Here is a 12,371-nt window from a genome sequence, read left to right on the forward strand (position 1 = left end):
CAGCAGACACTTCTTGGGCACCCTGAACGCAAAGGGCTGAGGTCTAGTCAGGCCTGGCTGTTAGGGCCTTTGGGGCAGACCTGGATATCTGGTTGTGAGGGCAACCCATCAGGGTGTGGTGGGTGGGGAGAGGTGCCTGCAGGGAGGGGATGGGGGCCAGAGGCAGGGCCCTGGGGGAAATCAGAGTCCTGATTTGAATCAGCTGAGTTGAGACTGGGTCTGGCGATCCGTCTGGTGCCCCCGCTTGCACTCTGGCCCTGCCCTGCCGTCCTGACCTTGTCCCCTGCTTCCTGGCCAGTGTCCAGGCTGGCTTTGCTGGGCCTGGGCGGGTGACTGCTGGGGCTTCAGGATTGCCTTGGGGCCCAGCCCCCCTGGGTCCCCTCATCTTGGCACACCAGCTCTGTCCTTACTCTCAGAACAGCTCTGGCGTGGGGACTGGTATCTGTCGTCACCGTTTCACGGGCAGGGAAACTGAGGCAGGGAGCCGGACCCCAGCTTGTTTGCAGAGCTGGGGTCATGTGAGCTGGGGCTTGGGCCCAGGCAGTGCAGGTCCAGCGGCTGTCCCCGTGGCCTCCCCGACCTCTGCCATGGCTGCTGTGGGCCAGGCCTGCCCGCGGAGGGGCCGATTATGGGCTTCCTGTGAGCCAAGGCTGCCCACCCTGGCTGCCCCCCAGCAGGGCCGGCCGGGTACAGGTTGGGGCGCTGTGGCCCCTGGCCTGGCATCCCTGCTTGCTGGAGGCCTGGGCCCCAGCCCCCCCACCCCGGCAGCTCCAGGCCTTGCCTGGCCGCCTCCCTCACCTCCCTCCCCAGACGCGGCTCCCGGCTCGGTGCTTCCGGGTCTGGTTCGACTTAAGCCGCTGCCTGGCCGGGAGGCAGCTGAGCGGATGTGGGGGGGTGGGGGTGGCCTCGGGCCTCAGGAATGCGGCCCTCCCCGCCCCGCCCGCCCGCCGCAGGCCCAGGGACACAGCGCCCCACCCTGGCCGCGGCAGCGAGGAGGGGACGTGGGCTGGCCGCTGGCTCCCAGCCCGGAGGGGTGAGGGGAGGCCCGCGAGCGGCTACCTTGTGCCCGGGGAGCGTGCTGGCGGGCGGGCTGGGAGACGCCGCCCCACGAGTCCCATCTCTGGAAAGCCCCCTGGGTCTCTCTGTTAATTAAATACGTTTGTTTGGTGAAAGCAACTAAAAATACTTGCAGCCTGGCGAGCTGCAGAGCAGAGCTGGCTAATTAACGCCCGCTTTGTCTGGGATCTGGAGTGTATTCCCGTGCCGCTGAGACGCCTGCCCTCCCGCCTGCTTGTGGGGGTGGGTGGACCCCTCTCCCCGACCTTGGCCTGGCCCCTTCCCCCCGTGGGGTGTCCCTGCCCTGGAGTCTCCCGGTTTCACATCTCAGCCATGCTGGACATCTCAAGTTCTCCAAAGGCCCCCGTCGCCTCCTCCTTCCGTCCCATCCCTGCACAAACATCCCTTGCTTGGAGACATCCAGCCTGGCCCCCAGAAGAGGTGGGCCACCTGCCAGCGGCTCCCGCGGCCTGTGTGCTGGTCTTGGCTATACAGCGGGTGATGGGTGGTGGCTCACGCTTGTCCCCGTGGCTCTGTCGACTGGTGAAGGGGGGCTGGATCAGGACCTGCCTACCGGCCACAGTTCTGTCCTACTCACCCTCCTTGGGGTGGGTGGAGGCCTCAGCCTGGTTCTGGGCAGGGCTTCGGGGTCCACCAGCGGAGGGGTCCAGACCCCTGCCCTCAGGGCTGGGGCAGAAAGGCATTGGCACAGCCCCAATTAGGCCCTCGCTGCCACAGATCCTGGTGGACCTGGCGAACCCTGGTGGCCGGCCGGCCCTGGCTTACGAGAGTGTGGTGGCCCAAGAGAACAGCCCCATCCTGCGCGACCTGGTCCTCAGCCCCGACCGCCAGTACCTCTATGCTATGACGGAGAAGCAGGTGGGTGACCTGCTGCAGGACACTTGGGGCGCGTTGTGGGGGGTCATCAGGGAGTCAGGCCTGGCCGTTGCTGCCCACTGTGTCCATACCAGCTCCAGATTTTCCCCAGTCAGGCTTGGAATTCCCGCCCCCTCTCTGAATAATTGCATGTCCACAGGAACAGATACTTGAATAAATTTTATGAGAGCATTGATGTCATTTGCAGGCTGAGCCTGTACCTCTGGGGCCCTGAGTCCTCGGGCTGAGGCCCTGCCTGGCACTGGCCTCATCTGCCCAGTGGGGGCTTCAGGCGGCCGTGTCCGTGGGGTTGGTGCCTTGCCTGGTCCTCCCTCGTCAGGCCATCTATTTGTGTTTTCCTGGTCCAGCCTGCTCGGAGCCAGCCTTGGCCTTTCCCAGCCTGGCGACCCCGTGATAGCCAAGGGGTAGGCGGGGGAGTAGGTCAGCATGGGTTTGGTAAGGCCAGGCCCCTATTCCTGGCCAGCCCTCGCTTTTCCTCTGCCTCTCTCTCAGCCATCAGGGTATTCCAGCCCACTGAGGACCTCAGGGCCAAGCAGGCAAGGTCAGGGGAGCAGAGCCCAGCCTGAGTCTGTGCTCAGAGTTGGGGTTGATAAGCCCATGCTCCCTTGGGGAAATCTGAGTCCAGACAGATGGGACAGTGACTGTGGCTGGAGCTGTGAGTTCTCCTCTGGGTAGCTCACCTGCACCGACTTGCCAGCTTCCTGGCCACTGCCTCCCAGGAGAGAGGCCTGGCCTGTTTGGCCTTACTTAGCCAAGTCAGGGTCACAGGACCAGCCTCTGAACAGGCAATGCTGGAGAAAGGCCTGAGATGGAGGCTCCCTTCATGTATGGGAACAGGGCTGGGTTCAGGGGACACACCGTGGTGGTAAGGAGGTGAGGCTGGAGGGGTCTCTGGGGTGGGCCTTGCAGGGGCCTGATGCAAAGGTCCCCATCCTGCTAGGTGACTCGTGTGCCTGTGGAGAGCTGCGTGCAATATACGTCATGCGAGCTGTGCCTGGGGTCACGAGACCCCCATTGTGGCTGGTGTGTCCTGCACAGCATGTGAGTCTGGACGGAGTGTTGGGGTGGGCTGGAGGGCCCTGACACCCCTGCCTGGCAGCCTCTGACCTGGGGGAACCCAGGTGGCTGCACCATACATCTTGGGCAGTCACGGCTCCCATTTGAAAGCGTCTCTGGGTCTCACCTGGGTAAGGTGCCCTGTATTTGGGAGTTTCCCGTGACTGGCTAAGTGATGGCAAGCCCCCCTTTGCCCCAGTAAGGATGGGTGCAGGGTAAAGCTGGTGGGCTTCCCCCAAGCACATGACGACAAGCCTGCTGAGCAGGAGCTGGTGGGCTTGGGGTGCCCCCCTGGCTGCCTCACCCATGCCCAGCCACAGCACCTGCTACCCACAGCTGCTCACGGCAAGACGCCTGCGAGCGGGCAGATGAGCCCCAGCGCTTCGCCTCGGACCTGCTGCAGTGCGTGCAGCTGATGGTACAGCCTCGCAACGTTTCAGTCACTATGTCTCAGGTTCCGGTGAGCTAGGCTGCTCGGGTAGGGGGTGGGGGATGGGGGTGGCAGGGGTGGGGGACGGGTCCCTGCTCACAGAGGCCTTCTGCTCTGGGGGCCCCAGCTCGTGCTGCAGGCCTGGAACGTGCCCGACCTTTCGGCTGGTGTCAACTGCTCCTTTGAGGACTTCACCGAGTCTGAGAGCATCCTGGAGGATGGTCGGATCCACTGCCGCTCACCTTCCGCTCGGGAGGTGGCACCCATCACACGAGGCCAGGGTGAGTGTCCCCATGGGCCAGGGCAGCACCTGGAGCCATCCTGTTGGAGTCAGCGAATGGGCATCACATGTTAACTGTAGAGTGGCAGGGGAAGGAGCAGGTGTCCAGGGGCAGGGACCGCAGGTGCCGGCCCAGTGTGCTCAGAGGCCCACAGGGTCTACAGGGCATGGATACAGCGAGGGGCTGTGTAGGTGGTGGTGGAGAAGATCCTTGGCAAGGCTTGTCCCTGTTCTGGGCTGGCTGTCCTGGGTTCAGTGGCCCTAGGGGGCCCTGGTGACTCAGGCCCGCGCTGCTTCTGTAGGTGACCAGCGGGTGGTCAAGCTTTACCTAAAGTCTAAGGAGACGGGCAAGAAGTTCGCGTCCGTGGACTTCGTCTTCTACAACTGCAGCGTCCACCAGTCGTGAGTGTCCTGGTTCTCCTGCACCAACACTCCCAGCAGGCCAGGGGGGTGCTGTGAGGTCAGGTGGTCAGGGTGGGAGGTGAGGCCGTGCAAGAGCCGCTCACCCAGTGGAAGGCCAGCAGGGGCCTGGCTTCCAGGGGGCAGCTGGAGGGTAGCCTGAGGCTGGGGCGGTCAGAGAGGGCAGGGGAGGTTCCTGATTCAAAAGAAGAGAGTCTCACCAGCCTCCTGCAAGCTGCTGGGGCGCAGGGAGTGGCCTGTAGGCCCCAGAGTGAGACGGATCATGAGGGAAGCTGCGGGAGATGGCCAAGCCATGGGAAGGGATGGGCCGCTCGACACAGGTACTTGCTGCTTTGGGACAGGTAGAGGGGTCCAGGTCCTCTCTGGTTGTGGTTGATAGCATCCGCTGGGGCAGGGGGACCTGGAGGGGACCCACCTGGAAGGCCAAGGAGGGGTGCAGGGTGGCGAGGAGCCCCACACAGGCAGAATGGTTCAGCCACAGAGCTGGAGGCACCTGATTTTCCCCTGTGTCTTCATTTGTTGATTTGTAGACCGACTCCATCCTGGGTCAGGGTGCCCACTGAGGACCTGTCGACGTTACTGGGCTTCAGCTCTCTGCTCCAGGAGCACTGGTGTTTGGGGATCAGGGGCAGCACTTGAGAGCTGAAGGCTTGAGGGTCTCTGGAGAAGCAGGGTGGCCTGCAGGTTGGAGGTCTTAGAGAGAAGTCAGAAGGGTTTTCTCCAGGGGAAGTGGGTGCCACAGGGGCTGCAGAGAGGATGAGGTACCAGCCATAGGAGATTGCACAGCCAGAGCATGGCAAGGGCCCTATGCGGGCCCTGGGGATGTGTGGGAGCGAACCAGAAAGGTGTCTGCCACGTGGAGCTTGCATTCTGGTCAGGGACGCAGACTTCTACAACAGCTCCAGCCCCGCGGGATTGCCTCCTAAACTTAAACCTAAGTTAGTTGAGATTAGAACTTAGTGTACAGAAGTGCGGTTCTATACGTGCACTAATGCGTTTCCTGGTGCTAATTTGTCACATGGAGCTCGGCGTGGCCAGTGGTCACCTCAGTGGACGGCACGGGCTTTAGACATCTGTTATTGGGAGGTTGTATCAGCAGATGGTGAGGGGGACTGGGAGGTGCTCAGAGTCTGGGGAAAAGCAGCAAAGAAGAAGGGAAGCACGGGCAGGCCTCTCTGAGCAGGTGGAGGAGCCACCAGAACAAAGGCCCTGAGGCAGCTCTGTGATCTGCTGCAGGAGTAGCAGGGAGATAGTCCCGTGTGGCCACTGGGTGGAGGCACAGGTCGTCTCAGTTTCACCACCCTGCCCTCTCCCTGCAGCTGCCTGTCCTGTGTCAATGGCTCCTTCCCCTGCCACTGGTGCAAGTACCGTCACGTGTGCACGCACAACGCCGCCGACTGCGCCTTTCTGGAGGGCCGTGTCAATGTGTCTGAGGTAAAGCCATCCTGGAGAGCTCAGGGTTTCAGAGGCACAGCAGAACTCCGCAGCTCCCATGGGTGGCTGGATGCTGACCTCAGGGCCCCGTGTGTGAGGACGTTCTCCGAGGCCAGCCAGTAGTGTTTGTTTGTGGTCACTGGATCTGCTCTCTAACCTCAGGGAAGACCTCAGACTGGGGCCTCTAGATGGGGCTGCAAAAGGAAGCCCTAGGAATGATACAGGGAGGGGACTGTCCACCCACTGTGACGCCTGCAGTATGAAGTATCATGCAAGTCCTGGTGCCCAGAATCCGTGTGGATGCGGGAACCCATCAGACTGACTGGCAGGGTGGCTGGTTGGTTCTGGGAGTCAGTAGAGGCCCTGTGTAGTAATTGATAGTAATTAGGTAGTAATTATTTTGGAGCCTGGGTGAGGCGCTGACTTTATGAATAGCCAGGCTACTTTTCCTAGAACCGGAGGCTCTCAGAACCAGAACAGGCTGGCCTGTGCACCTGCCAGGCAGGGGGTGGGGCTGCCGGGCTCCCTAGGTGCAGCCCGAGGGCGCAGAGCCGGGCCTGGAAGCCAGGGCCCACCCTTCTGCAGCAGACAGAGGCCTGTTGGTTGGACAGGGCAGGGGGGTGTGAGTCCTGCTGACTCTGGGGCCTGGGGCGGCTGGCAGAGGCCATGCAGCCTGCTTCAGGCCATTCCTCACAGAGCCTCCCCTGACCGACCTCCACTGTCACCCTCTGGACCTCATGGGATGAGGTAGCCATCCGGCAGGCCCAGAGTAGGCAGGGACCTTGGGCATTGTGGGGCGGATTCTGAGCAGGTGCTGTGAGAAGCAAGGTGGGGGGCGGGCAACGGGCTTTCCTGCCACACTGGAATGTGGCCCACATGAGGATCTGGGCAAAGGTGTCATGAAGATAGGCAGGGGCCGTGGGGCAGCAGGATGTTGGGAGTGACGCGGAGGTCAGGGACCTTGGGGAGCGCCACTGCGGGCCTTGGTAGAACAGCATAGACTCTGCTGCGGAGTTTGTCTGACAAGGGCTGGACGGGGGGGGGGGGGGGGGGTCTTGGGATCCAGGGACGTTGCTGGGGGAGGAGTCCCTCCCATACCCCACAGATATGCCCTCTTGAGCTGTCATCCCAGGTTTTTTTTTTTTTTTTTTAAGATTTTTATTTATTTATTCATGAGAGACAGAAGCAGAGGCACAGGTAGAGGGAAAAACAGGCTCCATGCAGGCAGCCTGATGTGGGCCTCGATCCCGAGACTCCAGGGTCACGCCCTGGGCTGAAAGCAGGTGCTAAACTGCTGAGCCACCCAGGGATCCCCTGTCATCCCAGGTTTTATGGGGATTTCCTAAGGAGCGTGACAGGCCCAAACTTGGCCAGGCCCATTGCTCAGAAGGCCTTGAGCTCCACTGTCGATTCCTTCTTCCCATCCCTGGTTCTGGTGTGGATTGTGTGGGGCGGCCCCTCACTCCAGCCTGATGTGGGCACAGAGTTTCCAGCCCCAGAGAGAGAGAGAGAGCGGGGCCTCCTGGGCGGCAGAGGTGGTGTCTGTAGAGGGAGGTGTGAGGCTGGGGGGCAGTGGGAGCCAGGGGTGCTGGGGGTCCCCAGGGGCAGCTGGAAGCTGGCTGGGGCAGCTCTGGTATAGGCATGGGCCCCTGAACCTGGGCATGGTGGCCCTGCGTACCTGTCCTCATCACCTGCCTCTCCCCCCGGTGGGGGCATCCCTGCCGACCCAGCAGCTCGTGGTCACCTGCCGGGCTGCACCGAGCCCTCCTGGAGCCCAGGCTCCCTCCTCAGGCCCCCACCAGCTCCATAGAGTGGGGCCAGCCCACCTGGGGAGCCGTCCCGGGGCCTGGGGATTACAGCCTGTTTTCAGCATCTCTATTTAAAGCCCAGCTCGGCGTCGTTCCTGTGGGGCCTTGTGTCGTGGCTGCTGCAGGCTGTGCTGCAAGGGAGCTGGGCCATTGCATCAGACCCCCGTTGCTGAGATGCTGGCCCTGGGGGGCCCGGGCTGTTTTCCTGCCCAGCTCTGGCTATTTTTACATGTTCCTCGGGCCCCCAGCTGAGAGCTCCCAGCCCCACCTCCTGCCTGCTCAGCTACTTCTGCCCCAAGGGCCTTTTCAGCTGTGGGCCAGATGGGGCCCCCTCAGTGGCTGAACGACAGGCTCCTGGAGTACCGTGAGGGTGCTCGGGTGCACAGGGGAGAGGGCCACCAGTATGCAGCCAGAGCCTGGCGAGTGCAGGACCCAGGCCTCCCATTTCCAGCCTGGCCAGCTCTTCCCTGGGTTGGCCAATGTGTAAAACGGGCACGGTGGTACTTGCAGGCTCTGTGCAGAGACGGGTCTGGGCTGAGGTAGGGCGTGCCATGCTCGTGGCACCCAGCCCTTCAGCTCAAGCCTTGTCACCCCCAGGACTGTCCGCAGATCCTGCCCTCCACCCAGATCTACGTGCCAGTGGGCGTGGTGAAGCCCATCACCCTGGCTGCTCGCAACTTGCCACAGCCCCAGTCCGGCCAGCGTGGCTACGAGTGCCTCTTCCACATCCCGGGAAGCCCAGCACGTGTCACTGCCCTGCGCTTCAACAGCTCCAGCCTGCAGTGCCAGAACTCCTCGGTGAGGCGGGGGTTGCTGCCAGGAGCCCCGAGCACCTGACTGAGCCTATCACCCTCACAGCCTTAGGGTCTGCTTTCTGCTCTCAGCACAGAGACAGTGGGCTGGGGAGGCACCCTCAGGTGTGCTTGGGGGTGTGGGAGAGGAGATGCGCCAAGAGCCAGCCAGGCGTCCGGTGGGAACACATCTCAGATGTGGGAGAGGGTGACTTAGGAGGGGTGGGATGTACCCACGTGGTTGTGTGTGGGGGTCCTGTGATGAGGCTGCCAGGCTGTGCCATCCTCAGCCCATACTTCTAGGAGAGCCGTGGTGCCTAAGCACTCAGCCGTTACTGTGCACTCTGTGGCCCGACTCAGAAACTGTTCGCAGTGGCCAGTGCAGTGACCGGTAGCTGGCAGTGTCGCCCCAGGGCCAGGAAGCAGCCACATGTGGAGTCTGGAGTCTTGATAGGGTAACAGTTCAGAAGCCTTTAGTCAAGTCCAGTGAGTTTAGTGACGGTGCTTGTCGTAGACCCAAATTCTTTCCTGGTGGTGGGGGGTTGGTGGGTGGCTGGTGTCCGGTTTGTGGCCCTAAGACTGGACCCGACCTCTGCCCTGTCTGGCTCCATGATGGCTGGTGAGCCTGGATTCTCGTCATTCAAGAAGAGTGTCATTGGGCAATCCCCGGGGAGTGGCCTCTGGTTGGAAGATGGTGGTGGTGGCTCCTTGGCCAGCACATAATGTGTCCGGCAGGATGAAGGACTGGGGGTCACAGCAACCTCCTGGGGGTGGGTTGGCCACGTGGCCAGGCCCTTCCTACCTGGCCTGTGCTTCCCGTCCTCTGTCCTCACTCTGTCATACCTTCCACTGGCTTTTTTCTGACCCATGGCCCGGCTACCTCCACCCTCTCTGGCCGGCTGGCTGTGTCTCTACTGCCCTGTTTTCTGCCATCCCCAAGCCTCTGTCCCTCCATCTTGCACTCCCGCTGCCCCCCAGCCCACATTTGTCTTTCCTGTGACTACACTGAAAGGGAAGAGGGAGTACCAGGGAATTTGATAGGATCCAATTAAATTCCTGTAGATAAAATAGTGATGAATTACTCTAGGATGGAGTGGAGGTCCTCAGCTGCAGAAAGTGGGACACAGCTGGGCATGCTGGGCCTAGGCTCCCCGGGGGAGGGGTATTGTCCCGAGCCCAGCCCAGCCTGGGGGGCTGCGGGGTAGAGCCTTCCCTGCTGCTGCTTTCTGCCAGCCTGTGCCCAGGGTGCAGGGCGGTCTTGGGGTAGGGATTATGGAACCGATTCAGCAAACACAGCAGGTTTATAGAGGGTCTCTGAGAGATAGCCAGGGGGCCAGCTGGAAAGTTCTGGTTCCCTGATGGGGCGGACTCCAGGGGACGCGGGGGTTACCCTGGAGCGCGCGCCTCATGTGCCTCTTGGCTGGAGGGTGGGGATTCTGGCCACCAGGAGGGACACCCTGTGTGTGTTTGGAGACTGGTAGGTGGAGGGAGAACTGGGTGTGACAGCCCAGCCATCTCTGCTGGTGGTGGGTGGGCGGGCGGCTCTGGGATTTCCAGCTCCAGGTTGGAAATGCCATTTGGTCCTGCCAAACCCACTCCTGTGGGCCAGTTCCAGGGTAGCTGGGAGGGTCGGGCAGGCCCTGAGATCCTAGAGTCCAGGCTGTGTGTGTGACCTGCCTACCCACCTGCCCACGGCCCACAGTATTCCTACGAGGGCAATGATGTCAGCGACCTGCCTGTGAACCTGTCAGTGGTGTGGAACGGCAACTTCGTCATTGACAACCCTCAGAACATCCAGGGTGAGCAGGGTGGGATACCTGGGGGTGGGGGGGCGCCGAGGGCACACCGAGCTGACCGTGTCCCTCCCCGCAGCCCACCTGTACAAGTGCCCAGCCCTGAGGGAGAGCTGCGGCCTCTGCCTCAAAGCCGACCCACGCTTCGAGTGCGGCTGGTGTGTGGCCGAGCGCCGCTGCTCCCTGCGCCCCCACTGCCCCGCCGACTCGCCTGCTGCCTGGATGCACGCCCGCCATGGCAGCAGCCGCTGCACCGACCCCAAGATCCTTAAGGTGGGCAGCCCTCAGCCTTCCTGGCGCGCCCCCAGCAGGGTGCTGACCCCAGGCCGCCCCCACACCCTGCCCTGCCTGGCCCGTGGCAGCCTGCGCCTGGGTCCCAGCCTCGGCCTCTCTGCTGCAGCTGTTCCCTGAGACGGGCCCGCGGCAGGGAGGCACGCGGCTCACCATCACGGGTGAGAACCTGGGCCTGCGCTTCGAAGATGTGCGGCTGGGCGTGCGTGTGGGCAAGGTGCTGTGCAGCCCCGTGGAGAACGAGTACATCAGTGCCGAGCAGTGAGTGCGGCCGTCGTGGTGTGGGTGGGCAGGGCCGCCCCGACCCCCGGGCTGGATCCCGCAGCCCACTGAGGCCCCCCGGGTGCCCCACAGGATCGTCTGCGAGATCGGGGATGCCAGCACGGTGCGGGCTCACGATGCCCTGGTGGAGGTGTGTGTGCGAGACTGCTCCCCCCACTACCGGGCCTTGTCCCCCAAGCGCTTCACCTTTGTGGTAAGCCTCTCCCTGCCCATCCTCCTAGGTGGCTAAGGGGGTGGCTGTGCAGGGGCTGGATCGGGCTCCCCTTGCCTAGCAGCACCTCCGTTCTGGTCCCCAGGGCCCAGTTCCAGGTCCCTCCTGCACACTCGGGGCCCTGCCTGTGGGTGGCGAGGGGGAGCTGGGAACATGTGGCTCCGGGCACGCCTGGGGGGCAAGCAGGCCTCTGGCCAGAAGGGTAGGCCTTCCCTGCAGCTCAGGTCCCTTCTTCCCACAGACTCCAACCTTCTATCGGGTGAGCCCTGCACGAGGGCCTCTCTCGGGAGGCACGTGGATTGGCATCGAGGGCAGCCACCTGAACGCAGGCAGTGATGTGGCTGTGTCTGTTGGCGGCAGGCCTTGCTCCTTCTCCTGGTAGGGGGTGCATGTGGGGCGTGGGGGCCAGGCAAGGCCCACCTTCCCCGCGTGGTGGGGGTTGGTTCAGGCTGCATACCCCTCCGGTTGCCCAGGAAACAAGGGGGTGTGGAGAGCCTGGCTGGGGTGATTGCTATGGAAACCAGAGGCGGAGAGTGTTACCATGGAGACGGGCTACCTCCTGGAGTGGGAAGGGCAGGGCAGGCGGGGCCTGGGCTGAGGGGTGGCGGCCTGACTGCTCTGTTTTGGGGGCGAGGGGGATCCCCTGGGAGCACAAGAAGTATTTTAAAAATTTTCTTAAGAGAGAGAAAAGAAATCTTGACAAAAGCCCTGAGGCTTGAAGTGGATAATTTTAGATTAGGGATGATAATGGAACGGTCCTTTAAATATTTTCCTGCAGTAATTATCCGCTATCAGACTAATTATTGGTGTTTGCAGCCTTGCTGCAGGAGCGGGCCTGGCGGCTGTGGGGCCTCCCGGCTGAGCTGAGGGGCTGAGGGGACAGGGTCCCAGGTGCAGCAGTGTCTGGCTGGCTGCTTAGTGGGTGTGACCGAGTGTCCCCTCTGCCGTGGCCAGTCCATTCCGCCTCCTCATGGCCGGGGTTGGCTCCATTTTCGGATCAGGAGACTGAATGGAGGGTGGGGGGCCGAGGACATGCACCTCACTCACCTTAGGGAGAGTGCTGAGCTGGGCCTCCTGGGAGTCCTGTACCTAGCCCCTCGGGAGGGCTGATGGAAGGTGGCTGTCCCACTCAGCGGCTTCCTGGAGCAGGTCCCGTTGTGGCTCCATTTTACAGGTGGGCAGGTGAGGCCTGGGCAGGTCCAGTCACCTGCCCAAACACCTGTCTGTGACAGAGCCTAGATGCTTAGCGCCCCCCTCGTGGGTGAACCTCACTGGTCTGCACGCCCCCCCCCCCCCCCCCCCCGCAGGAGGAATTCCAGAGAGATCCGGTGTCTGACGCCCCCTGGGCAGAACCCTGGCAGCGCTCCCATCGTCATCAACATCAACCGTGCTCAGCTCACCAACCCGGAGGTGAAGTACAACTATACGGAAGACCCCACCATCCTCAAGATTGATCCCGAGTGGAGCATCAACAGGTGGGCCCCCCACTCCCTATTGCGTAGCCCGGCCTGAACCCCAACAATCCCATCTGTCCTGTGGCACCTGCTCTGGGGGAGCTCCTTCACCCACCTCCTTTCTGCTTCTTGGGACTGGGCAGGGGGTGGCCAAACCTGCTCTGTCTC

At 62.6% G+C, this 12,371-nt stretch overlaps 1 protein-coding gene across 3 annotated transcripts in view; it reads left to right on the forward strand.

Annotated features, from left to right (window-relative positions):
• Positions 1–12,371, forward strand: part of PLXNA1 (plexin A1) — a 48,476-nt gene that overhangs the window by 17,740 nt on the left and 18,365 nt on the right. For all 3 annotated transcript variants that reach the window (XM_055344863.1, XM_055344862.1, XM_055344861.1), the window contains exons 4-16: positions 1,795–1,935; positions 2,894–2,994; positions 3,346–3,469; positions 3,567–3,720; positions 4,022–4,121; positions 5,459–5,573; positions 7,979–8,179; positions 9,875–9,971; positions 10,045–10,238; positions 10,366–10,517; positions 10,611–10,731; positions 10,991–11,127; positions 12,057–12,224. In XM_055344863.1, coding sequence (XP_055200838.1) covers positions 1,795–1,935; positions 2,894–2,994; positions 3,346–3,469; positions 3,567–3,720; positions 4,022–4,121; positions 5,459–5,573; positions 7,979–8,179; positions 9,875–9,971; positions 10,045–10,238; positions 10,366–10,517; positions 10,611–10,731; positions 10,991–11,127; positions 12,057–12,224 — 1,805 coding nt within the window. The remainder of the gene's footprint in view (positions 1–1,794; positions 1,936–2,893; positions 2,995–3,345; positions 3,470–3,566; positions 3,721–4,021; positions 4,122–5,458; positions 5,574–7,978; positions 8,180–9,874; positions 9,972–10,044; positions 10,239–10,365; positions 10,518–10,610; positions 10,732–10,990; positions 11,128–12,056; positions 12,225–12,371) is intronic.

This window comes from Nyctereutes procyonoides, unplaced genomic scaffold (assembly GCF_905146905.1).
Source record: "Nyctereutes procyonoides isolate TBG_1078 unplaced genomic scaffold, NYPRO_anot_genome, whole genome shotgun sequence".
Taxonomy (NCBI): domain Eukaryota; kingdom Metazoa; phylum Chordata; class Mammalia; order Carnivora; family Canidae; genus Nyctereutes; species Nyctereutes procyonoides.